Here is a 23,068-nt window from a genome sequence, read left to right as displayed (position 1 = left end):
GGAACTAATAAATAACTTTTCTTTATTCGCCCTCTCCACACCACATCTCTAAGTTCGTCTTAGTGCATCTCTAAGGTGCCACAGGACCACACATTATTTTTAAAGTTACAGACTAACCTGGCTCAACCCCTCTGACATATGCCCATAAACACAATGGGCCTCATACATGTACACACACTCGCCTCTAAGCACATGCTAAGATACACACACACAGATGCAGACACATGCCCCTTCCCAGGACACGTACCCATTCACCCTCTAAGATCTGCCCTCAGACAGGTGTGCCAATGCTCACCATCCTTAAAGGAGCTATTGGCCTTCTGTGTGTCATTCACCTCCTGGGGCCCTGGGAAATGGGGGAGAGGCAGAAGTGTGGGGGAGGGATGGGACCCAGTGGAACTGCCTGGAATGAATGAAGTTGAGCTAGTTTCATGAAGGGAAGGAGCAGCTCCCAGCGCTGAGCCTGGCTTGCATGGCACCGGGCTGCTCTCCATTTGCCAGAGCGCGAAGCCATCTCACTGCCTGCGCACATGGCTCCTCCTGAGCCTCTCTCCTGCCCCCTCCGTAATCGCTCCCTCTGAGCGGACGTGCCAGGACACGCTGCCTGCGGGCCGGGGAGCTTTCATATCAACAGAAACACACCTGATGGCGAGATAGAAGCCAAATCCCAGGGGGATCATCTGGAATTAGCTGCGAAACTAAGAAGCTTCAATTTGAAGCTTGGAGGTGTGTGTGTGGGGGGGGGCTCAATTTGAAGCCTGGGGTGGTTGTGGGTTCAAGCCCCCCACCTGCCCCAGGAGCAGCAACGGTGGGCAGCTTCCTCTGGAGCTGCTGCCAGGATCGGAGCAGTGGGGCAGCCCACAAGTCCCCAGCCAGGGTCGGCCCTAGCGGCGTCCAGATCACAGCAATTTGGGACCTGCTGGCCAGAAAGGAGACAAATGAAATTAGCGGCAGTGTAATTGTGGCTGCAGTGTAATTGCGGCTCCCTCTTGCAGGTGGCCCTGGCCGGTGGCTCTCTGGCTGAGGCTGCGGTTTTCCTCCCGTTTTCACTGGCAGACCCTTTACCCATTTCAAAGGGCGGCACGGCCCCTTCGGAAAACTTAGACAGGGGTCTGTGGACCACAGTCTGAAAACCACGGCGCTAAGGGGCAGAGCGGTGTGTCCTGAGACATGGGTAACTCAGTCCTAACCCTCCCTCCCACCGAACCCCTGACTCCCCGCCTGTTTCTCTTTGCCTCTGTCCCCCGTTAGGCTCATGAATAAGCTAGTGAAGGTCCCAGTCAGCCCTAGTTCCACCTTTCCCAATAGCAGCTCCTCTTTGTTTCCAGGCCAGCCCAGTGCAGTCTCTGGGGAGGGAGGTGCCCAAAGCAATGCAGAAGGATTAAAAGGTCTCAGCGGGGGACCCCTGTTAGTCTGGACCTTTAAAAACAATGAGTCGTCCTGTGGCACCTTAGAGACTAACAAAAAACGATCTAGGATCACGAGCGTTCAGGTGAGTTGAGCAACAACAGGGGACCCTCGGAATAAGAAGGGAGAGGGAGAAAAAAAATTACCTGTCAATTCTAGTCCCGGGGCTAATTGGGTGGGCTGGCAGCGTCCCATACTTAGCTTTGATGTCAGTCGGGTGTTGCATGTAAGGTTGTATAATCCTTAATGGCTTTGTTCAGGCCCAGGGAAACAGTGTCAAATTTGCATATAAAGGTCAATTCTTTTCTTTCTTTTTCTTTTCTCTCTCTCTCCCTCTTGTTGCCTTGTGAAATTCCTTTGAAGAAGAATGGCTACTTTTATACCCATTAACGAGGGCCCAGGCAGGTTCAAATATTCCCCTACAGCAGGGTGCAAAATAATTTTTGATGGGGGGGGCACTCCAAGATATTGGTAAGTGGTCAATGACCGCACTTTTCTATGGAGGGAGTGTGGGGTCTGGGATGGAGATTGGGGGCAGAAGGGAGCTCAGGGTAAGGGACTGGGGTGCAGGAGAGGGTGAGGGGTCTGCAAGGGAGTGTGGTGAAGGAGGGGTTCACAGCATGCAAAGCTTCCCCCTACCCCCAGCGCAGGGAGGTAGATGGAGCAGCCAGCTGCTCTGAACCCTGGGGCTGCTCCCTGCCTGTGGGTCCAGTGGGGTGGGCCACTGGCCGGATAGAAAGGCTTGGCGGCCGGATCCGGCCCCTGGGCCATGTCTTAGCCACCCTTGCCCTACGAGTTTCTGTGTGTTCCCATTTCTGGTATCTGTTTTGTGTCCATTAACCCTTTCAGACTGTCCAGTTTGTATTGCAGCCGCTTGTGCTGCTGGCAGCCAGGAGAGGACTCGGAGCCCCGGGTGCCACAGGAGCAGAAGGAGAATCCATCAGCGTTTTCGGGGCTCTGACACAGAGGGGCAGGTTCTGGATCCCTCCAGTAGAGTGCAGCGGCGGCATGTGCGCTGGCAGGCCGGAGCTCCGCAATCTTACGCCTGCACTGCATGCGTGTAACATACATCGTACCCGCAGAGCATTGTCACCCCGGGCCAATGTCGCAGGGCCCGTGCTGCCCCACTCCACAGCAGCAGCATCCGCCCCTTGCGGCGCGGCTCTGCACCATCCTCTCACCTTGTAAAAAGTTAGGTTCCCAAGAGGGTGGCAAAGAGGACCTGGCTGACAGACCCCAAATGGCTCATGGGGGGCTGGCAGGCTGAGTCCACCGCCAGCCTGAGACCGCTCGTCCTTAAAAAATGAGGTTTACGCGGGTTTTTTTCCGAAAAAGAGGTTTTTTTCCGGAAAAAGCCATGTCCAGACTACTTTCGCTTTCGAAAGCTCCTCTTTCCAAAGATATGCAAATTCTGTGGAATTTGCACATCCTCTTTCGAAACACCCCCCCCTAGTTTAGATGTACCGGGGGCTGCGAGAGGTGAACGACTGCGCTCCCCATACAAGGAGGTGAAACGGGGCGCAGGGCGATCCAGTGGGATCTCACTGGGGATCCCTGCAGCAGACACCCCCAGCTAGTGGCCTAATCCCACAACACCACGCAGCCCCTCCCTCCCCATAACTCCCCCAGGCAGCTTCGGTGGGGCACCAGGCCTGGGTGGGAGCTGGGGGGGCAGCAGGCTGCCATCCACAACACAGGGGGCTGGAATCGGCTTTCTGGGCTGCCCCACTGGCTGCCAATGTAGGTGCTGCACGCCAGCCCCTCCCCCCGCAGCCTTTCCTGCCCCCCAGGCGTTGCCACTTTGCTCCCCCCCCCCCCAGGCATTGTCCCAATCAGCCGCTTCCTCGGGCCTCTCATCTGGCTGCAGCTGGGGCGTCTCCCCGGGGAGTCTCCCCTAGCGGGCGGGGGGGGGGGGGCTGTTTTTTGGTCCATTCCTGGCTGCTGCCTGTGTTTTTAAAGCCCGCTCTGAATCGAGCCGCCTGGTCGGCGAGGCGTCCCGGAGCGTCCCCCTCGCCCCCTCCCCGGCAGGCGTCCTGCGGGAGGCGGCTGTCAATCACCGCTCCAGATCCCATTCAAGTGTCGGGCTCCGAGCCGGACTGCACCAAGCCGGCCCAGGGACGCGGGGGTGGGGGGCAGTGGGCGCCGGCAGCCAGCCCCGCCAATCGGGGGCGCAGCGCGGGCGGGGCGCGGGCGGGGCGCGGGCAGAGCCCCCCGGCGCGGTCAGGGCAGCTGCCGCGGGGATTTGCTCCGGGTGGGACCGTCCCCCCCGCCCTTTCCCGCGGCGCCTCCCCCGGGCCAGTTTTGCAGGAGTCCCCCCCCCCCCCATTCACCGTCCAGCCGCCCCCGCCCCGAAGTTGCTGGGCTCGTGCATTGGCGCCTGCATGGAGCAGTAGCCGCGGCAGGGATGCGGCGCTCGGGCGGGCACTAGGCGGACACGCAGGGGGGTGGGGGGAAGCAGCCGCCGCTTCTGCTCGCCGGGCAGGTAGGCAGCCGCGGGGGGCAGGAGCCGGGCGTGGGGGAAGCTGCCCCTGCGGGTGGGTCTCTGCCCCCTTTCCCGGGGGGATCGCCAGCTCCTGCCGCGCTGGGGGCCGGGGGGGTTAAGGGGGGGGCTTTGCAAGAAATCAAACCCTTTTGCCCCAAAGGCAGCGGCCCATGGCTCTGCGGCGGGGGGGGGGGGCATGGCTCGTCCCCTGTCCCGTGGCATAGGGGGTGGATCCCCCCGCCCATCTCCCGCTCCATGCAGCCCCCCCCCCGGCTTCGAGAGCTGCGGGGCTCGTTGCTCCCCCCCCCCTGCGGCTGCGGAGCCGGGGAGCCGCATGCAGGTGCCCCCTCCCGGGGCAGGAGCGCGCGGTCCCGCTGGAAGGGCGTGCGATGGGGGGCAGGGCTGGGGGCGAGCCGCCTGCTTTGCTGCAGTGGGACTCGGCTGCTCCCAGGGGGGACCCACCCCTCTGGCCGGTCGGCTGCTGTCCGTCCCCCTCCCCCCGCAGATCTACAGTGCCCCCCCCCCAGCTCTGTGCCGCAGCCGCCGGCGCTGAAGCGCATCCTGCCCGCCGGCCGGCGGCGGGGTTCCCCGGCTCCCCTCCGGGGGCTCGCCGAGCTCAGGCCCGCCTCCCCTGGCGGCGCTGCGCTCTGCTCCCGGGAGCCGCAGGGAAGCTGAGAGCTGCCGCAGCACTGGGGCCGCCTGCGGCTGGCGGAGTCCGAGCGCTCCGAGCCGGGGGGGACCGTGCGCTCCGAGCCGGGGGGGACCGTGCGCTCCGGCGTTGTCCCTGGCTCCTGGGACCCCCAGCCCCTTCCTGACACAGGGCGCCCCTGGGCTGGGCGCTCCTGGCTCCAGCCCCCCTGCTCCCTGCTCCCTGTGACCCCAGGCTCCGCTGCTTAATGCGGAGGAAATGGGCAGCATGTGGTGGAGAGGGGGTGGGGACAGGGAGGTGCTGGATAACATACCTTGGAGAGCGGCCCAGCGCTGCTTCCGGGGCGCCGCATCCATCTGGGCTGCTCATTCAGCCTCTTCCCCAGGGAGAATGGCAGGGAGGCCCCTGAATCTCGGGGGAGCCCCTCCTCTGAGCCTCTGCCCCACTGCTGCTTCCACTGCCCCCCGGTCCACGGCCAGGTGCCAGGTGCCCAGGCAGGGGGCTGCTCCAGCCCTGCCCGGCCCACCACGGCCAGGGGCTGCTCGGGCCATGGCCATCCAGAGTAGCCCCTGTCCGTGTGGCACGGGGGGGGGGGCTGCCCATCTGCCCTCCCTCCTTTAATTGGTTAACCAGTTAGACATCACAATTAACCAATTAAACAGGGTTTTACATCCCTAGGCAGGACAGGGGACGCGGGCAGATGAGGTGACTCTGAGGGCCAAGGCCTGCAGAGCCAGCAGGGGCCTGAAGCCAAAATAGTGGCCGGATTAGAACCCGGGGAAGGGCTCTATGGACGGAGACCCCTGGGAACGTGGTGGGATCTGCTCCCGGGCTGGGGGGTGCTGAATGGAGGGGTCTCCTCTGCTCGGAAAAGGGACGCCCAGGGAGGAGGCTTTGCGGGGATTTCCCCTCCCTTTGTGCTCCCCTTCCAGACGCCTCCCCCTGCTGAGACCTGCTCGACACGCGGGCGGGGTGCTGGCCACGGCTGGGAGGCTGGTCACCTTTTCCTGAGCACTGTTGGGGGGGGGGTCTCCTCTGGGGGGAAAGGGGCTCTCAGAGTGAAGACCCTCCCCTCTAGAATCTGACACCCGGTTGGATTCTCACCCACCTTGGGGTGCAGCCCAGGACCCGGCTGCTCACCGAGCCTTTGCCGGACGGGCTGAGAGTGACGCTTGCTCTGAGCTGGCGCTAGCCCACTGAGGCACTAAGCAGGCTATTGGGGGCTCCTTCCGGCACTCAGACTGGCCAATGTGTAGCATAAAAAGCAAAGCGGGGATCCCCTGGACTTGCTCGGGGCCCGAAGGAATTTCGTAGCCGGCTTATGCCCAGCGTGGCTCTGAGCGCCTGTCAGCGGAACTGGGGCCCGCGCCCGTGACTTCCAGCTGCCATGGGGCAGGGTAGCTGCGATTCAGGAATCGAGTGTCGGGGTGCGAATGGATCGCTGACTGTCCCTCTACGTTCTTCTTTCCAGCGCCTGAGTCTTCCGTGCCATCTCTGTGCTCCTGTGGGTGAGTAGAGGATGGAATCCAGGCCTTGTGTGGTGAGGCTGTGGTGCATCTGGGTAGCTCAAGAGGGGGTAGGGCTGTGTGTGTGTGTGTGTGTGTGTGTGTGTGTGCGTGTGCACATTTAGAGATGTTTTAAGTGTGTGTTGGGGGGGGCTACAAACGAACGACTTCCAGCGTAATCTCAGTCCAGGCGTGATTTCTGCAAGCCCTGGGTGTCTCGCAGGATGCTGCGCGTTCCAGTTGCAGCGTTAGATCATTGCTCCTCGCTGTTAGTGCAGCGGGCAGGTGTTGAGAGACCCAACCTGGAAAGGCAGGGAAATCCCTTATTAATTGACTCTGCCTTCAAGGCCTCATTTGCAGGCCAGCTCTGCCTCGGGCCATGGCTCAGACTTGGCCAGGCAGCACAATGCAGGCCGGGGCGCGTTCTGGACGTGCGTTTGTTCTTGGAAGGGGCTGACAGGGCTGGCCGTCTCTCCGCTGAGCAGCGACAGTGATGTCTAATGGGAAGCGCGTGAGCTGCTCTCTGCTCTGAGCAAAAGGGTGGGGGAGGAGGGGCTAAGTGTGAGCACTGCTGAGCCCTGGGGAGGATCGGTTTGGTGGGGGGAGTTTAAACGGGCTAGGATTTGGGAAGGAGTCTCAGGGAATTAGGTGCCCTGCTGCTTTTGTAACTGAGTGGAAGCCTGATACCGAAGTGCCTTGGAAAATGCCGGTCTGTGGTCTGCCCAGTCGGTCGTCCTGTGGAGCCGCACTGGGACTAGGCGTAAGAGGTTCCCAGGTGCAGGGAGGAGTCCGGGAAGGTGCCAAGCAAAGTCCCAGAACTAGTGTTCCCCGTAAGCGGTGCGCTTGGGTAGCCACTCAGGAGAGAGTCCAATGCTGCCCAGCTGATTAGCAGAGCCGCCCACAGGCAGCAGCGTGTGTTTCTACTGGTGGTGCACATCTGCTCATGCCTCAGTGCGCAGAACAAAATTTATCCTGCACGTGGATGGAAAAAATTAGAGGGACCATTGCCCCGAACTGGGAAAGACTCTGCAAATTGACTAGACCCGGCTCTTCTCTCTCCTTGCGCACCCAAGCAGGGAACAGGGCTGCCTTGTGCCAGTGCATGGGCAGGTGGAGCTTCCGGGCTGGGATTCTGCAGCAGCCATGCAGGCTGCCGAGCATCTGAGCCTTCAGAGTTCTTGCCACGGCTGCTCTTTGCTCAGCCTGCTGCAGCGGCGGCAAGTTCCCGACGTTTTCTGTGCAATCAGTCAAACCCTGCTCGGGAGCGTTTGCTTCGCGCAGGGCAGCGAGAAGGGGAGTCGTGCGCAGAGAACCCATGGGGATGCCTGTCCCTCCCCGGGCGCCAGGAGGCGAGATGCTCTTGTGCCGAGCACTGGGGTCTCTTCCAAGCTCTGCAGCAGGGCGACCTTTGCGGCTGTCTCTTCCCTCCTCCGCGAAACGGGGGAGGTGACGCTGCCTCGCCTCCTAGGCGAGGGCTGAGGCTCCGCTATCCTCCTGGCCCCCCCTCCCGAGCTGTTAGCAGCGACTCGTGGCCTGTCTCCTCCGCCCCGACGAGTGCCCGTGTTTTGCTCGTGAAGACCCGTCTCTCGGAGTGGGCCTGGTGTCTGCCCGCTGGGGGAGGTGGCGCCCCCAGGAGAGGCGATGAGGCTGCAGGACGTGGTGGGGGAGGTCGAGGAGGCGGTAGGAGGAGAGCGTGGCCCGTAAAAAGGACATTGGAAGAGCGTAGCCGGGTCTGCCGGCAAACAGGAGCTTGCCTTGCTGGGATACAAACTTGGGAACGGCGTCCCCTTTGCCCTTCCCGGAGAGGGAAGCACTGAGCTTCTGTTATCTCGCTACCTGCCTTCCTACCTTGTGCCCCTCCCCTCAAACATGGGTAGGAGGAACCCGTCTTTGCCCATCCTCCCTCCCCCTTTGGCAGCTAGTTGGCATCTTCCGGCCTGGCCTCCCTTGGGTGGGTGGGGAAAGGTCTCTGACCCAGTCTGCAAGCCCCCCCCCCCCCGAATGCCTGCGTGCTTCGCTCCGCGGGCTTGGATTGCTAGGACTCCAGTGCCAGGCAGAGGCTGGAAAGCATCGTTTAAATATTAATGCCAAGGCAGGCAAAGCCGCTCTTCCTGCCTCTCTGCCAGGCCCTGCGCGCCCCCCTTCGCTCTGTCAGCGCGCCGAGCTGAAAATAACCCGTCTCTCGAAAGGGAGCTGACCCAGTTCCTTTAGCAGGAAATCTCCCCCCCAAGCAGAGCTCTGCCCTGGGCTGGGTCTCCCCAAGCCAATGGGGGATTTAGCGCCTGTTCCGTGGCAGGAGTTTTCTCCTTAGCCCTGTAGGCTCCGGGTCGGGCGCGTCCTCCAGCAGCGCCGGCAAGGGCTGCAGCCATGCGCCTAAGCATGCTGGGGTTCTCCACCTCCCCCTTCCCATCTCCAAAGCCCGGGATTTCCAGTGGGTAGGTTCTGGGAGGGGCGTGTTGTGTGTGCGGCAAAAGAAGCCAGCTGCCGACAACATCTGTAAGACGTACAGGGGAGGGGATGGCTCGTCGGAGCCTATCAGGGAGGAAAGAAACCCTGCGCCACGCTCTGCGGTTGGGAGAGGAGGGCGGAGAGGCAATGCGGTGGTGTGCGACACAACAGGAGGCGAGTTTGCCGCTTATCGAGAGTAGTCGGACCTAGAGAAAACGATCCTCACTCCAGTAGGGATGTGAGAGAGTAGCCGTGTAAACAGGGCCGGATTAAGACCGTTAGAGGCCCTAAGCACTGAAAAGATGATGGTGTCCCCCCCATATGGAATTCAAAATAAAACCAATACTATACCGTAAAATCTCATTTTTGGGGTGCCCCTGCTTTGCTGTGCCCTACGCACGTGCTTAGTCTGCCTATTGGGTAATCCAGTCCTGCGTGTAAACAGGTAGCCAATAAGCATGAGCTTAGCAGTTACCCAAACAGCTGCATGCGGCTCCTGTGTCAGAGGCAGCAGCGCAGGGCAGCAGTCAGCTCCTTGGAAGCAGGGTGGCAGGCAAGAGCTGGTGTGCGCTGGGAGCCGGTGTGTGCTGTTCCGGGAGCTGGCTTAAAACCTAGCTCCTGGAGCGCACCAGCTCCCAGGGAGCCGGCTGCTGCCCTTCGCTGATGCTTCTGGTACAGAGCATGCTGGCTCCCAGGGAGCCGGCTGCCGCCCCCCATGGATGCCTCTGGTTCAGAGAACACCGGCTCCCAGGTGACTGTACCCCACTGAAAGTTTCAGCCATGACACGATTAGAAACTTACACAAATTGTAACTTCCCTAAACTCCAGCGGGGCTTCACCAAGGCAGGGGAATGGACACCCCATGGAAGCTGCAATCCAGTTGGCAAATGCAGCCAGGCACGTTGGACAGAATAACACGAACACGCGTCGTGCTGGGCTGTGGAGGAACCGACGCAGACCCTGCGCAGGGCACGAGGAGACCTCCGCTCCCTTGCGTGGTGCCCGTGAAAAAGGCGAGCCATGTCCAGCCGTGTGAGCAAGAGGCTAGAAAAGAACATGGGCTAATGAGAGAATCAGTGACTTGAAATGGGCGATAAATCCTGCTTCTTGGCACAATCCAGCCCCTCCCTGACATCTGGTAATGAACAGCAGGGCCATCAGCTAACCACCTGCTGCCAGCCCTTGGAGCTGAAGGATGGGCTGCAGAAAGAGACCGAGGGGCAGCTGCTCTGCCAGGGGAGGGTGTTAACTGAGAGAGGCCTGAGGACAGGCCGGGGACCAGGCGGTTTTTCCTGACTCCCACGTTGCCCCCCTTTGTCGCTTGCTGCCAGTACGAAACAGGTTGTGAACCCGGGGGGCAAGTCTGGGCCTGGGAGCCGGAGGCCTTGGTTCTGATCCTAGCTAGGCCACAGATCAGCTTGGCAGCTCGGGGTGTCAGTTCCCTGTCTATGAAAGGAGGGAGAGCAGTCGCTGCCCAGCAAGGGTGCCTGAGGCTTAGCGCGCCGACTGTGCGCCGCACTCTGGAGAGGGGGCGCGTGCACGTCCCAGCCGTGCCGACGACAGAACGAGTCGTGGACGGCGACCGTGGTCGCCCAAACAGGCCAGTGAAAGAGCGAGTTCTCCCTTGTCCGCCTGGGCCTGGACCCACGTTCCAGAGAGAGCTTCCTACTGGAGTGGTCCCTCAGGGTTAGCACAGAATCACAGGACACTAGAACGGGAAGGAACCTCGAGAGGTCGTCAAGTCCAGTCCCCTGCCCTCGCGGCTGGACCAAGCACCGTCTAGATCGTCCCTGACCGGTGTCTGTCCACCCTGCTCTTCAATATCTCCAGGGATGGAGATTCCACCCCCCCCCCCAGGCAATTGATTCCAGTTTCACCATCCGTCGTCTGGGCGACTGCTCACGTCCTGCAGATAAGTCTCTGGGGTGCTCCAGGCCACTGGGCGCATGGCGCTCCATGTCTCCTGCTTGCCCTGTGTTTCCGGCAGACAGCTCCGGCCCCCCCTTCGTCACTTCCTAACTGAACAAGTGGCTCATTGAGCCAGACGTGCACTGGCAGTGGGTGAAGGTAGGGCCAGGGAAGGCAAGCTCCCAGTCCTGCCCTTTTTACCTAGGCCCCGCCCCCATGGGAGTCAAGTCCCGCCCCCAGTACCATGGGGAGGGCAGGCAGTGTGTGGCCCCAGCTCCAGAGCACAGGGAGGGCGGGCGCTCGGGGGCAGCAACACTCCGCCCCCAATATACCTACAGCAGGCGTTCTGGGGGCGGAGTCTGGGCGGGGCCAGACTGGTGGTTTGGGAAGGCAACACCTCCCCTTGCCTAGGATACCTGCCGCTCCTGCGGACATGCAAGGTGCCGTGGACAGACGACGTGGGCCCCTTGAGTGGTGGGAGCCTGGCTAGCAAAGCCAGGCCAGCGGGAGATGACGCTAATAAGCCCCAATCTCTGTCCTACTCCACCCCCGCCTTCTCATCCACTCCTGGAGTCACAAGGGCTTCTGGGCCTGCTCGGCGCGTATTACACGAGTCTCCCCCGTGCGCTGCTCCAGCAAACAGGGTGGGCCACGTTTTTCTAGAGCGTGGCTCCCATTGTTCTCTATCCCGGTGCACAGCGCACCACTAAATCGCACGAGGGGCCCTGCCGCTCTGGGGAACGACGCGTGTGGCCCAAGCGACGTGCCTGCTGGAATTCGGTTCAGCGCGGGGATTGCTTCCTTTCCAAGCTGTGTCGACAGCCGATCCCTGCCCGAGGGACCCTCGCTCTTGCCTGCGGCTGCCTTTTAGTTCTTCGAGATGAGCCCTTTTAGTGAGTGCAGAATGTACAAAGCGTGTTGAAAGCCCCTTTGCATTGTGCCAGGGAAACCGCCCAACCATGAGGTCTGCAGGACAGAGCCAGCCTTGATATCATTTTCCTTGTGCAGCTGTGCTTGAATGGAACATTGTGCAACCATCGCGGCTGGAAACAGGCGGCGAGGGGAAATGAGTATGCTCAGGAAAGCTTTTGCTCCCTGCCCCCCTTGAAAGGAAAGGACGGCAGACAGGGTCTGGTTTAAAAGCTTGAATCCAGCGAGGGACATTCCACGGAGAGTCTGTGCTCTTTTCGGGTAGAATTTTTCAGACTGATACCCCTCCATCAGTACGACGGTAACCCCGATGGAGATCAGGCCGTGTGGCGCTCGGGGCTGTACAACCCCTGCTGAGACAGTCCCTGCGGTATAACTAGACGGGGGAGGAGACAGGAAACCGGTACAGAGATTAACCGGGATTGTTCAGCGGAACCAGGGATAGAACGATCCAGCTGTTTATCTTGCACCTAATCAGGGTTGCTTAGAAATCTGTCCTCTTAGCGCATGGGAGAGCCTGTCCCCGAGAGCCTGATGTTAATGAAACGCACCCCGGTGTCTTTTCTGGCCTAACAGTGCAGTCCAGACAGCCAGGAGCATTTCTCCTCTGGTTCTGTGTCTAATAGTCGCCACAGCTTGCTGTCACGGGCGTAGAATGCGCGCCTTGTCGGGCTTACAATGCGCGTCTTGTCAGCCGTATAACGCGCGCCCCGTTGGGGTTATAACCCACGCCCTGTCCTGATTATAACGCGCGCCCCGTTGGGGTTATAACGCGCGCCCCGTTGGGGTTATAACGCGCGCCCTGTCCTGATTATAACGCGCGCCTCGTTGGGGTTATAACCCACGCCCTGTCCTGATTATAACGCGCGCCTCGTTGGGGTTATAACGCGCCCCGTTGGGGTTATAACCCACGCCCTGTCCTGATTATAACGCGCGCCTCGTTGGGGTTATAACGCGCGCCCCGTTGGGGTTATAACCCACGCCCTGTCCTGATTATAACGCGCGCCTCGTTGGGGTTATAACGCGCGCCCCGTTGGGGTTATAACCCACGCCCTGTCCTGATTATAACGCGCGCCTCGTTGGGGTTATAACCCACGCCCTGTCCTGATTATAACGCGCGCCTCGTTGGGGTTATAACGCGCGCCCCGTTGGGGTTATAACCCACGCCCTGTCCTGATTATAACGCGCGCCTCGTTGGGGTTATAACGCGCGCCCCGTTGGGGTTATAACCCACGCCCTGTCCTGATTATAACGCGCGCCTCGTTGGGGTTATAACGCGCGCCCCGTTGGGGTTATAACCCACGCCCTGTCCTGATTATAACGCGCGCCCCGTTGGGGTTATAACGCGCGCCCCGTTGGGGTTATAACCCACGCCCTGTCCTGATTATAACACGCGCCCCGTTGGGGTTATAACGCGCGCCCCGTTGGGGTTATAACCCACGCCCTGTCCTGATTATAACGCGCACCCCATTGGGGTTATAACGCGCGCCCCGTTGGGGTTATAACCCACGCCCTGTCCTGATTATAACGCGCGCCTCGTTGGGGTTATAACGCGCGCCCCGTTGGGGTTATAACCCACGCCCTGTCCTGATTATAACGCGCACCCCATTGGGGTTATAACGCGCGCCCCGTCGGTGTTATAATGCGCACCCCGTTGGGGTTATAACGCTCGCCCCGTCGGGGTTGTACTGCGCACCCTGTTGGCTCATTGCTTCCTTTAAGACTGTGGTTCTCAACTGGTGGTCCATGGTGACTTTTTTCACGGGAACATTGTCCAAAGTCACACGACGTGGGCAGGCACCAAAAATCCGTTAGTAAGAAATACATTTCAAACCAAAATGTTCGTTTTCTGCTCTTTTTTATCATGTCTCAAAAAGGAGGTGGTCCACAAAATTTTTTTGAATGGCCTGGTGGTCCGTGGACTGAAACGAGTTGAGAACCACTGCTTTAAGACTTCCCCGTGGAAAGGACGTGGGGTTGTCTTCTCTGCAGAGGGTGTGTTCTGCTCTTCGGTCCCCCTCTTGCCACGTAACGACCTTGCTCGCCCGGTTAGCTCGGCAGCTCCTGCAGTATTAACCCGGAGGGGCGGCGGCCTGGCTGTGCTGCCAGCTGCTGTGGTCAGTAACTCTGGAGAGGGCACTTTGCTGGCTGCCTGGCTCAGGGTCTTGGAACACGGAACTTGCTTCTCTCTCTCCAGCTCCAAGGGAGTCGCCTTCGGCGCAATGACACTCCCCCTCCAAGCCAGCTCTCAGGACCAGTGTTTAAGCTGAGCAGTTGAGCGGCCACCCAGGAGAGATTCCAATGCTGTCCATCGGGTTAGCAGAGCACTCACAGCCTCCCACAGCCAGCAGCATGTGTTTCTGTGGGTGGTGCACATTCGCACATGCCTTGGTGCACATAACAAAATTTATTCTGCACACAGGTAGAAAAAAATTCGAGGGAATCTTGCTCAAGACCTCTGAGCGCCCTGTCCCCGGCAGCAGGTACCCCACTTGTCTGCCCCCTGCTTTCACATGGGGAAGGTGGCCCCAGTGGCTCTTACTGGTGGGAGGGTGCGGAGCGGGGGGACCTGTCCCTGCCAGCACCTGAGGAGTGTCAGGGGAGCCATGAGAGCGGGTAGAACTGAAATTCCTTGCTGGGAAAGAGGCAGTGGGGGGGGGGGGGCTCTGTTTACTTGGGCTTTTTCAGTAACACCTGTGCTAGGTGTGGCTTGTCAGGAATTCCCTAGAGAGCAGCTGGGGGGAGCCCAGCCGAGGAGCGGAGGCAGAGGGATGCGAGCAGAGGGCAATGGACCAATCTGATCTCCCTTGTCACTGCCAGTCTGGGTAATAAAGCCAACGCTCTGGATTTCCCCTGGGCCTTCCCCAAGCCAGTCTCAACACTGTACAGCCAGGGGGTTGCGCCTCCCAGCTCTCCCATTGGGAGGTTGGTATGCCCCTTGTTTTGCAGATGGGGGAAACTGAGGCACGGAGTACACGACTTGCCCAAGCACGTCCAGTAAGTTGGCAGCAGCCCTGGCAAGAGAGCCCAGCGTCTCTGAGCATCGGCTACGCGCCCACAGCCAGCCGAGGGTTGCAACTGGCTCCTGGTGGCACCAGGCTGCTTTCAGCCTTACCCTCTAGTAGCACGTTTCCCGGCATTGCTCGGGTCCTGAACTCAATTCCGTCAGTGCACGTTCCCCGCGCTTCCTGACAGTGAGGACAGGGACAGCTGGCAACGTTCCCGTACAAATCGGGGGGTAGAGGAGAGCTTCAACCCTCCCCATCCTCCTGAAACGGTGCCTGGAGGGTGGGAGCTCAGGGCTGGGGCTGTCCCAGATGGGGGAGGGCACCGTCCCCCCCAGCCAGCCCCTTTCCCCTGCCTGGTGACTCTGTGTCTCTTCTGCATGGCTTGATGAGATGCCTCAGTCCCATTCCAGGCACAGCCCGTTGTGCGGGCGCAACCCAGCCCTGGCCTCGCCGGACGTTCTGGGACGAGGAAGCGGCGTGTCGAATTGGGTGGGCCTGGCTCTTCCCGTGGAGGAGGAATTTTTGAACGGACGGACAGACGGACTCCAATGGCTGCTGGTCGAGCGGGTCGGGGCGGGGGGATCTGAGTCTCGAGCCTCCTTATGGGAATTTCTCCTTGCTCCCTCGTCCCTGCTCTGTGGGATCCCTCTGGACCCCCCCTTGTGGGGTTGGCAGCCTTCTCCACGCAGAGCTTGTGCCTCCTAAGCAGGGCTGATCTGTTTGCAGGGCTTTGGCGCGTTACAATGGCCATGATTAATTACTTGGAAAATCCCTGCAAACGCTCCCGGTGCCCCCCCGCCCGGCGGTCAGGGGAATGTCAAATGGCACAAGTGTCCCCTGAGGACTCACCCAGCCCAGCACTGGGGGGGATTCACTCGGCCGCCTTCTGCCCGGTCAGCCTGAGTCGCTGCCTCCCCGCTCCCAGCAGAGCCCTGCTTTCCCAGCGTGTTAACGAGCTGCCAATTAATATTCAAACGAGGGGGTGGAAACAGCCGGGGGTTGCTGCAGCTGGGTTACACCAGGGCATGGCCTCTAGTGGCCATCCTTCCCCGACCTCTTCTGCTCCCGTCTCCTTCTAGCCACCGCGGGGGGCCCGGAGCCGTCGTGCCTACCAGGCCGCTTGGGCAGCAGGCTTGGAATTGTGACGGGGACCAGAATTCCCGGGGCGGGGACTGTGGCGCGAGGGGCTAAAACCGGCGCCGAGCGAGGCAGCCCCCGCGGTCACATCCTGGGGAGGGTGGCTAAAGGCTTGGGGGGGCGCGAGGCCGGGGGAGCGCGAGGCAGGGGTTGTACCTGATCCCCCTGCCCACACCCAGAAATCCGGGGGTGGGAAGCAACTGGAGAGCGGCCGCTGTCTAGACCGCGTGGCGCGATTGCGTAGATGGTTGCGGTAAACGCCCGCCCCAGGGGGCTGCCCAGCCAGGCTGCGTCACCTGCCAGCTGCAGCTGCCCCCGGGCCGGTTCCAGGGAGCCCGGCAGAGTGCAGGGGACCTCCCGGCCCCAGGCAGGGCGCTGTGGGGCGGACGGGGAGTGGCCGGTGCCACTGCAGGGTGCAGACCTGCCTGCGCACGGCGGGAATGGCTTGTGTGTTGGCGCTCGGGGCTGCAGCTCCACCGGAGAGAGCGGGACGCGCTGTGCTCCAGCCAAGCCCGCCCTGTGTCTAGTCTGTCCGCCTTCGCTTGCAGGGAAAAGGGGGACCCGGGGCTGAGGACCGCCTTGGTTCTCTAGCGGGGAGGGGGCCGAGGTGCGGGCTTCCATGACAGCTCCATGCTCTGCACATGGGGGCTCATTGGCATGGTCTCTTGTGGCGATGGGACAGGGGCGTCCTACGGCGAGTGGCACCCTCGCCGGGACTCGGGGGGAGACCCCGTCCCCAGGAAGCCCAGGAGGAGGAGGAGGCGTTAACCCCAGGAGGTTATTCAGAGCTCCAGACCGGAACCGGAAGGGCAGAGATTGGGGCGCTCTCCCCTGGCGGCTGCGTTGCTCCGAGGGCAGCCATCCGCAGGGCATGTGGCAGGGATGGGGAGTCGAGGGAGCTGCGGGGGGCGGCTGCTGGGCGAGGAGCCATGGGCTAGGTCTGCTCCGGGAGCAGCAACGGCTCCAGGGGCCTAGTGGCTGCCGGCCTTTGGGGTGTGAAGGCAGGAGATGCCCGCGGTGCTCTGGGCTGCGAGGTTTGGAAAGGAGAATTCCCCTCCCTCTCCCCAGCGCATCAGCACTTCTCCAACCTGCCCCGGCCTCCTGGCGCGTAGGCCGTCCCAGCGAGGCGTGTGCCGCAACCCCTTGGAGCGCAGCCGCGTTGGGAGTGGCGTAACATTGGAGCCCCTGGCCCCGGGAATAGCCGGTGTGAAAAGCGGCCACGCCCGCTGCCTCGCCGCCTTCCTAAGGCGCCTCCAGGTGCCTGGTACAAAATGGAGGCTGGGTCGTGGCTCCCCCACCCTCTGCCTCTCTCTGATAGATGCAGGAAGTGGGGGGGGAGGGGAAGCAACTAGTCGAGTTACTAGTCAACTATCCGATAAGCATTTGCGTGTCAGATCGTCGACTAGTCGCTTAGATCCCTAGAAGTCCCTGTAGCGCAGTGTTTCTTAAACTGTGTTCCACGCACACCGTGTGCCACGAGGCAGTCGGAGGTGTGCCACGGAGAACAGAATTCAAAATGGCCACCCTTAAAGGGGCAGGTGACTTTTTTTCTCAGTCTTTCCCCCAACCCTTTTTTCCTCAATAACTTTCCCCCAACTTTTTTTTTTTTAATCTCAGCCAAAAATCCTCGGTGTTCCTCATAAAAAAACATTGTTCCTCAGTCTTAACAAGTTTAAGAAACACTGCTGTAGTGGCTACTGCTGTTGCGAACTAGCCACGCTCCACCGGCCAAATAGCCACACGTGGCTCGTGGCTAGTGTGTTGGATGCCACGGCTCTAGACATTTCGCGCTCGGTATTGAGTGCTCGTAGCTGGGGAAGGAGCGGGGCCGCTCACCCGTGCAGGGTGGCTGGAGCTGGAGAGGGACTGACCAGATCTCGTCTCTTTGGCCCCTGGGGCCCAGGTGAAGGCAGTGGAGTGACCATGGGGAAGCAGAACAGCAAGCTGCGTCCGGAGATGCTCCAGGATCTGCGGGAGAACACGGAGTTCTCGGACCTGGAGCTGCAGGAGTGGTACAAAGGCTTCCTCAAGGACTGTCCCACCGGCATCCTCAACGTGGAGGAGTTCAAGAAGATCTACGCCAACTTCTTCCCTTACGGCGACGCCTCCAAGTTCGCCGAGCACGTCTTCCGCACCTTCGACACCAACGGGGACGGCACCATCGACTTCCGAGAGTTCATCATCGCCCTGAGCGTCACCTCCCGCGGCAAGCTGGAGCAGAAGCTCATGTGGGCCTTCAGCATGTACGACCTGGACGGCAACGGCTACATCAGCCGGGAGGAGATGCTGGAGATCGTGCAGGTAACGCGGCTTCCCGCGCCCCTGGGCCACCTGCCTTCCTTGGGCCTGGGCCTGAGCTTGGAGTATTGCCCTGCCCGGGGGGGAGAGGGGGCTCGTCCAAAGTCCACTGCAGTCCAGGGAAAGACCCAGCTGGCTTTGGAGCAGGGACTCAGCTGGGCAATGCCCCATAGGGAATAATCCTGCATTCTGCCCAGGAAGCCAGGACTCGCCTGGATGGGACCCTGCCCCCGATTAATGTGTGAACCCCCTTGCTCTGAAGGCGAGTCTGGCTCCTCCTCCCGGCCCCGGTGCCAGCGATCGGCCAGGCCTCCTTCATTGGTCCGCCGGCTTCCTCCTCCCTGTGTCCCAGCCTCCCTCTGCCTCTCCGCTGAGCAGCGATGCCTAGTGGAGAGCAGGCGGAGGGGAGGGATGTGAACGGATGGTCATGTGCACGGTTAACCAATAAGCCTCAGCACATTGGCTAACTCACATGGTTACACACCATCCCCTCTCCCCCCCGCCCTTCCGCTGTCTCTGTATCAGAGGCAGAGCTGGGAGCCGGTGCACGTGGGGAGCTGGCTTTTAAGCCGGCTCCCTGAATGTGCTGGCTCCCACGGAGCTGCCTGCCCCTGCCCCGCTGCCTCTCCCACCTGCATGTGACCATGTAGCCGCTGAAAAGGTCGGTGGTTGAACGTTTACAAAAACAAACGTTTAACATCCCTCGCGGAGGGTCGGACTGAACGGGCATCGAGGCTGGGCCGGGAGGCGAGAAGAGGGCAGCGATTGACCATCACGGGTCTCTCCCCTGGCTGTGTGGGCAGCCGGAGGCAGGAAGGGCGCAGAGTCTGTGCCATGCTGCCCAGACCCCAAATCTATGGCCCTCTGCAGCCAGGCTGCTGGTCAGCGGTGTCCGCTTTCCGCTGTCCTAGAAGCAGAGGGGTTGCTCTCAATGAGACGAGCCTCCCAACTGGTCTCTGCTGCTTCGGCTGATTTAAAACCTGCCCTGGTAGCCCATGAGGCGTTGGCGTTGGGCTTGCGGTGAAAGCTCCCATCTGGCAGGGAGCTGTGGCTTTGAATCCCAGGTCGCAGCTAACAGCTGACTGGTTTCCCACCGGGATGCAGGAAGGATCAAACTGGTCCAGGCAGGGTTTTAATGCACTGGCTGCTGTGAGCCAGGTGGGAGCGGGGCAGGAGGCAGGAGCCCAGCACCCACATGGCTTGGAGGGAAGCACCTGCAAGGCAGAGCCCATTGCACGTCCTCTGCAAACCAAATCCGTGAAGGGCCCACGGCAAGGAGTCACTGGAAAGGGGGGGAGGAGCATGCTTTGGCCTGAGGGAGCCCAGAGCCTGTCTGTAGGGGAGAGAGGAGACCCAGCATTGCTCGGAACAGGAGCCCTGACATTGAGGAGCTGGGGCGAGGGGGGGGGGAGTCTATGCGAGCATAACACCCAGAGGCAGAACCGAACCTGGAACCTCTGGCGCTTCCTGCATCAGCCTCCACGGCTTGAGCCACAAGCCAGCTAGCGCTTGGTGCGGGCTGTAGAGCGAACTCATTCGCCCTGGCTGTAGGTGGTCTCCGTGCCCCACCCGCAGCGGCTGCGTGGACACTGAGATCTGGCACCGTCTGCTTCCCTTCCTGCCTAGGCCCGGCCCTACGGGGGGGGGGGGGGGGGGGGGGGGGCTGCCCTTGCTCTCAGCTTGCTCTCCGGGGATGGGGAAGCAACCGCGAACATGGGGCACTGCCCTTCGGGAACCAGCAGGAGTCCTACCTAGCTCCTCTCTGCCCCCTGCTGGGGATGGCCAATTACTGCAGGGTGTTTGCACTGCACATCTGAGCAGCCAGGGCCAGGGCGGAACTGCAGCTGCTTTTCCAGGAAAGAGAGAGCAGCCTGCCCCCTGAGCTGCGGCAGCGGCGCATAGGCCCCATGTAACGGACTTGGCCGTGTAGGGAGAGTTGCTTTGGTGGGGTGTCTTGATGGGCTGGGGTGCAAATGACCAATTCTGTCCCCCGAACAGCCACGCCAGGGCCATCTGCAGATCCCGCCGTTGCCAGGGGTCCAAAGAACAGACAGGAGCCGGGACGGGGGGGAAAGGGCTGAGTTATTGCTGTCCAACGGAACAGAGGGCGCAGGGAGCACTCGTCAGCCCCTCCCCTCCCTGGCCCCAGGTCTGGGTCCAGCTTTGGCATTAAAACCACAGCCCTTGCGCTCTGGGTCTTAGTTACAGATGCCTCCCTGCCGCCGCCGGGCCCCTCCTGGTGCAGCGGCCCAGTAGCTATTACACTGATCTCGTTTAATCAAGTCTGTTCCCTTGTATTTCCCTGCTGATGTGCCGGGAGTTGATTCCACTAACAGGTTTATTCCACTGGGTTTGATTTTTTTTTTTTTTAAGACGACGCTCGTCCTCTAACGTAAAACCAGACCCCGTTTGCAAAGCCGAGCGAGGCCTCGTGGACGTAGCTCGGGGCCAGCCTGGGTCTCCCCGCTCCTGTGCCCAGCGCCCTCCCCTAGGCACGGCCGTTGCAGGCTGGAGTCATCAGGAGTCAAGACTCCCCGTCTGTCCTCTTCTCCCTCCCCTAGGCCATCTACAAAATGGTTTCCTCGGTGATGAAGATGCCTGAGGATGAATCGACTCCTGAGAAGAGAACGGAAAAAATCTTCCGCCAGATGGATACTAATAATGACGGTAAATGAGAGGCGCCGGAGGGAGATTAAGAAAAGGTCTCATTGCTAAATCCGGGGGGTTTAGGCTCAGGGACACGCAAACTGATTAAAGGCATCGTTTTTGTTTGGCGTGCGTGTGGGGGGGACCACTGTGGGAGGGGCTAGGAGAGACTGACAGGACTGCCCTCCAGTGGCCGGGCCAGGGTATGGCAACGGCTTCTCTAGGCCTGGTGCTCCAGGTCCTTGGAGGGGCTGGGTTGATTTTGTTTAAAGCAAAACCAGGAGTGTCCTCTGTTTATGTGCCCTCGCACACAGAGTTCCTGGGCCCTGTAGGTAAGGGGGGAAGCTGTTTGGCTCTGCCACAGATTCCATCGCCCAGGGAAAGTCCCTTCATCTCGCTGTGCCTCAGTTTCCCAACGGGGATAAGAGTCGTGCCCTGCCTCACAGGGGAGCCAGAACAGATACCACAAGGAGAAACTCAGCGGTCCCTGCTCCTGGCCAGTGGGCTGTCTGTCCAACTTTCCACTGCCGGGCCAGATTGGGGGTGGGGCGAGAGACCCGGGCCGGGGAAGACATCTGGCCTCCACTACTGGCCTCTTGATTAGCCAGTCTACTAACCTCTGCCCCAGGCAAGGTGCTGTGGTAGGAAGAGCAGCTCCACTGCGCTGGGCCCATAGTTCGCATATTCTGCCGACAGGGGAATTATTTCATGCTCCGGCCGTCTCCCCTCCCCCAGTGCTAGGGAGCTCCCCATAAGAACGGCCAGACAGAGTCAGACCAAAGGTCCATCTCGCCCAGTGTCCTGTCTGCTGTCAGTGGCCAGTGCCAGATGCCCCAGAGGGAATAAGCACAACAGGGAATCTTCAAGCAATCCCTCTCCTGTCACCCATTGCTAGCTTCTGACAAGCAGGCTGGAGCCACAATCCCTGCCCATCCTGGCTCATAGCCATTGGTGGGCCCATCCTCCAGGAATTTATCTAGCTCTTTTTTGAACCTTGTTAGTCTTGGCCTTCAACATCCTCTGGCAAGGAGTTCCGCAGGTTGACTGTGCGTTTTGGGAAGAAATACTTCCTTTTCTTTTAAACCTGCTACCTATTAATTGCATTTGGTGACCCCTAGTTCTTGCGTTGTGGGAGGGAGTAAATAACGCTTCTTTATTCATTTTTTCCAAACCAGGCATGATTTTGTAGCTCTCTATCATATTCCCCTTTAGTTGTCTCTTTTCCGAGCTTATTAATCTCTCCTCATCCGGCAGCCATTCCAAACCCCTCATCATTTTTGTTGCCCTTTTCGGAACTTTTTCCATTGCCCATGTGTCGTTTTCGAGATGAGGCAGCCACATCTGCACGCAGTATACAAGATGGGGGCGCACCATGGATTTATACAGAGGCACTAAGATATTCTCTGTCTTGTTCTCTCTCCCTTTCTGCATCTAACATTGTTTGCTTTTTTTGACTGCTGCTGCACAGCGAGTGGATGTTTTCAGAGAACTCGCCGCCATGACTCCAGGATCTCTCTCGAGTGATACCAGCTAATTTAGGCCCCATCCTTTTGTACATAGCGTTGGGCTTGTTTTCCTATATGCACTACTTTGCATTTTTCATCATTAAAATTCATCTGCCGGTTCCCCCTAGTTACAGAGCTGCGGCAGCGAGAGGGAAATGATTCCAAGTCATGCGTTTTGGTCCTGTTTTGCAACCCCCACGCCTGCTAGGCTGTGAGGGAGATTGGTCCTGACCTGGACAGAGTCACGTTGCTGCTCTCCGTAGCTCGAGTTCAGCCGCAGGCAGCGTCCCCCCGCACCCTGTGTTTACACGCCCGGTCTCGTTCTCTCCTTTCCCCAGGCAAACTGTCCCTGGAGGAGTTTATCAAGGGTGCCAAGAGCGACCCGTCCATCGTGCGGCTGCTGCAGTGCGACCCCAGCAGCGCCTCGCAGTTCTGAACCCTCCCGGGTGGAGTGGGGGATGGGACCCCCCTCGCCAGAGAGCACTGCCAAGACACCTGACTTCACGACATCACCGTCTCCACCATGGAGGCCAGCTTCCCCATCTCCTCCGGGTGGACGGACGTGCTCCCATGAATCCACAGCGCTGCCACTGTGTTCTCCACTCAGCCACGCTGCTTCCCTCACGCTGAGCCCGCGGCCACGTCGCTGGCACCAGGCTGTTGGTTCTAGAGCTGGTGGGGAGGCAGACAGGACAGGAACCAGCCGGAACCCCCCTTGGCTCAGCCTACTGGCTAGTGCACAGGGCCTGGTGCAGCAGCATCCTCAGGGAAACCTTGGGAGGTTGGGCAGGCCTGGGCGCAGGGTCTCTGCCTTGGAAGGCTAGACAGTGCAGTGGAGACCTTGCATTGCTCCCTCCCCTGGCTGGGTTGCTGCAGGCGGAGTGACAGCAGGGAGTGAGAAATAGCTGCTCCTCCTTTCTGGCCACCAGCTCTGCCCCGCTGCAGGGGGAAGCAGTCGCTGCTAATCTCAGCCCCCGACTCCTCGGCTGCCCTCGCAGCCTCTGGTACCCTGAAGAGGGGCTAAGCTCTCGGCCTGTCCCCCCCCAGGAGGAATCAGTGTTCCCTGTACGCTGGTTACTTGTGCGGCCGCTCAGGAGAAAGTGAGATGCTGCCCAGCTGATTGAGAGCACCCACCACTAGGTTTT

At 60.4% G+C, this 23,068-nt stretch overlaps 1 protein-coding gene across 1 annotated transcript; it reads left to right on the top strand.

Annotated features, from left to right (window-relative positions):
• Positions 1-3,736: 3,736 nt before the first annotated feature.
• Positions 3,737-22,928, top strand: HPCA (hippocalcin). Its single transcript, XM_075908736.2, has 5 exons — positions 3,737-3,889; positions 6,010-6,046; positions 17,378-17,775; positions 20,334-20,439; positions 22,262-22,928. Exons 3-5 carry the CDS (start codon positions 17,398-17,400, stop codon positions 22,357-22,359), a joined length of 582 nt encoding a protein of 193 aa, XP_075764851.1. The 5' UTR covers positions 3,737-3,889; positions 6,010-6,046; positions 17,378-17,397; the 3' UTR covers positions 22,360-22,928.
• Positions 22,929-23,068: the final 140 nt, after the last annotated feature.

The sequence above is a fragment of the Pelodiscus sinensis genome, chromosome 26 (assembly GCF_052426305.1).
Source record: "Pelodiscus sinensis isolate ZL-2025 chromosome 26, ASM5242630v1, whole genome shotgun sequence".
NCBI lineage: Eukaryota > Metazoa > Chordata > Testudines > Trionychidae > Pelodiscus > Pelodiscus sinensis.
The sequence above is the reverse complement of the archived record's forward strand: the minus strand, read 5'-3'. Positions and strand labels throughout refer to the sequence as shown.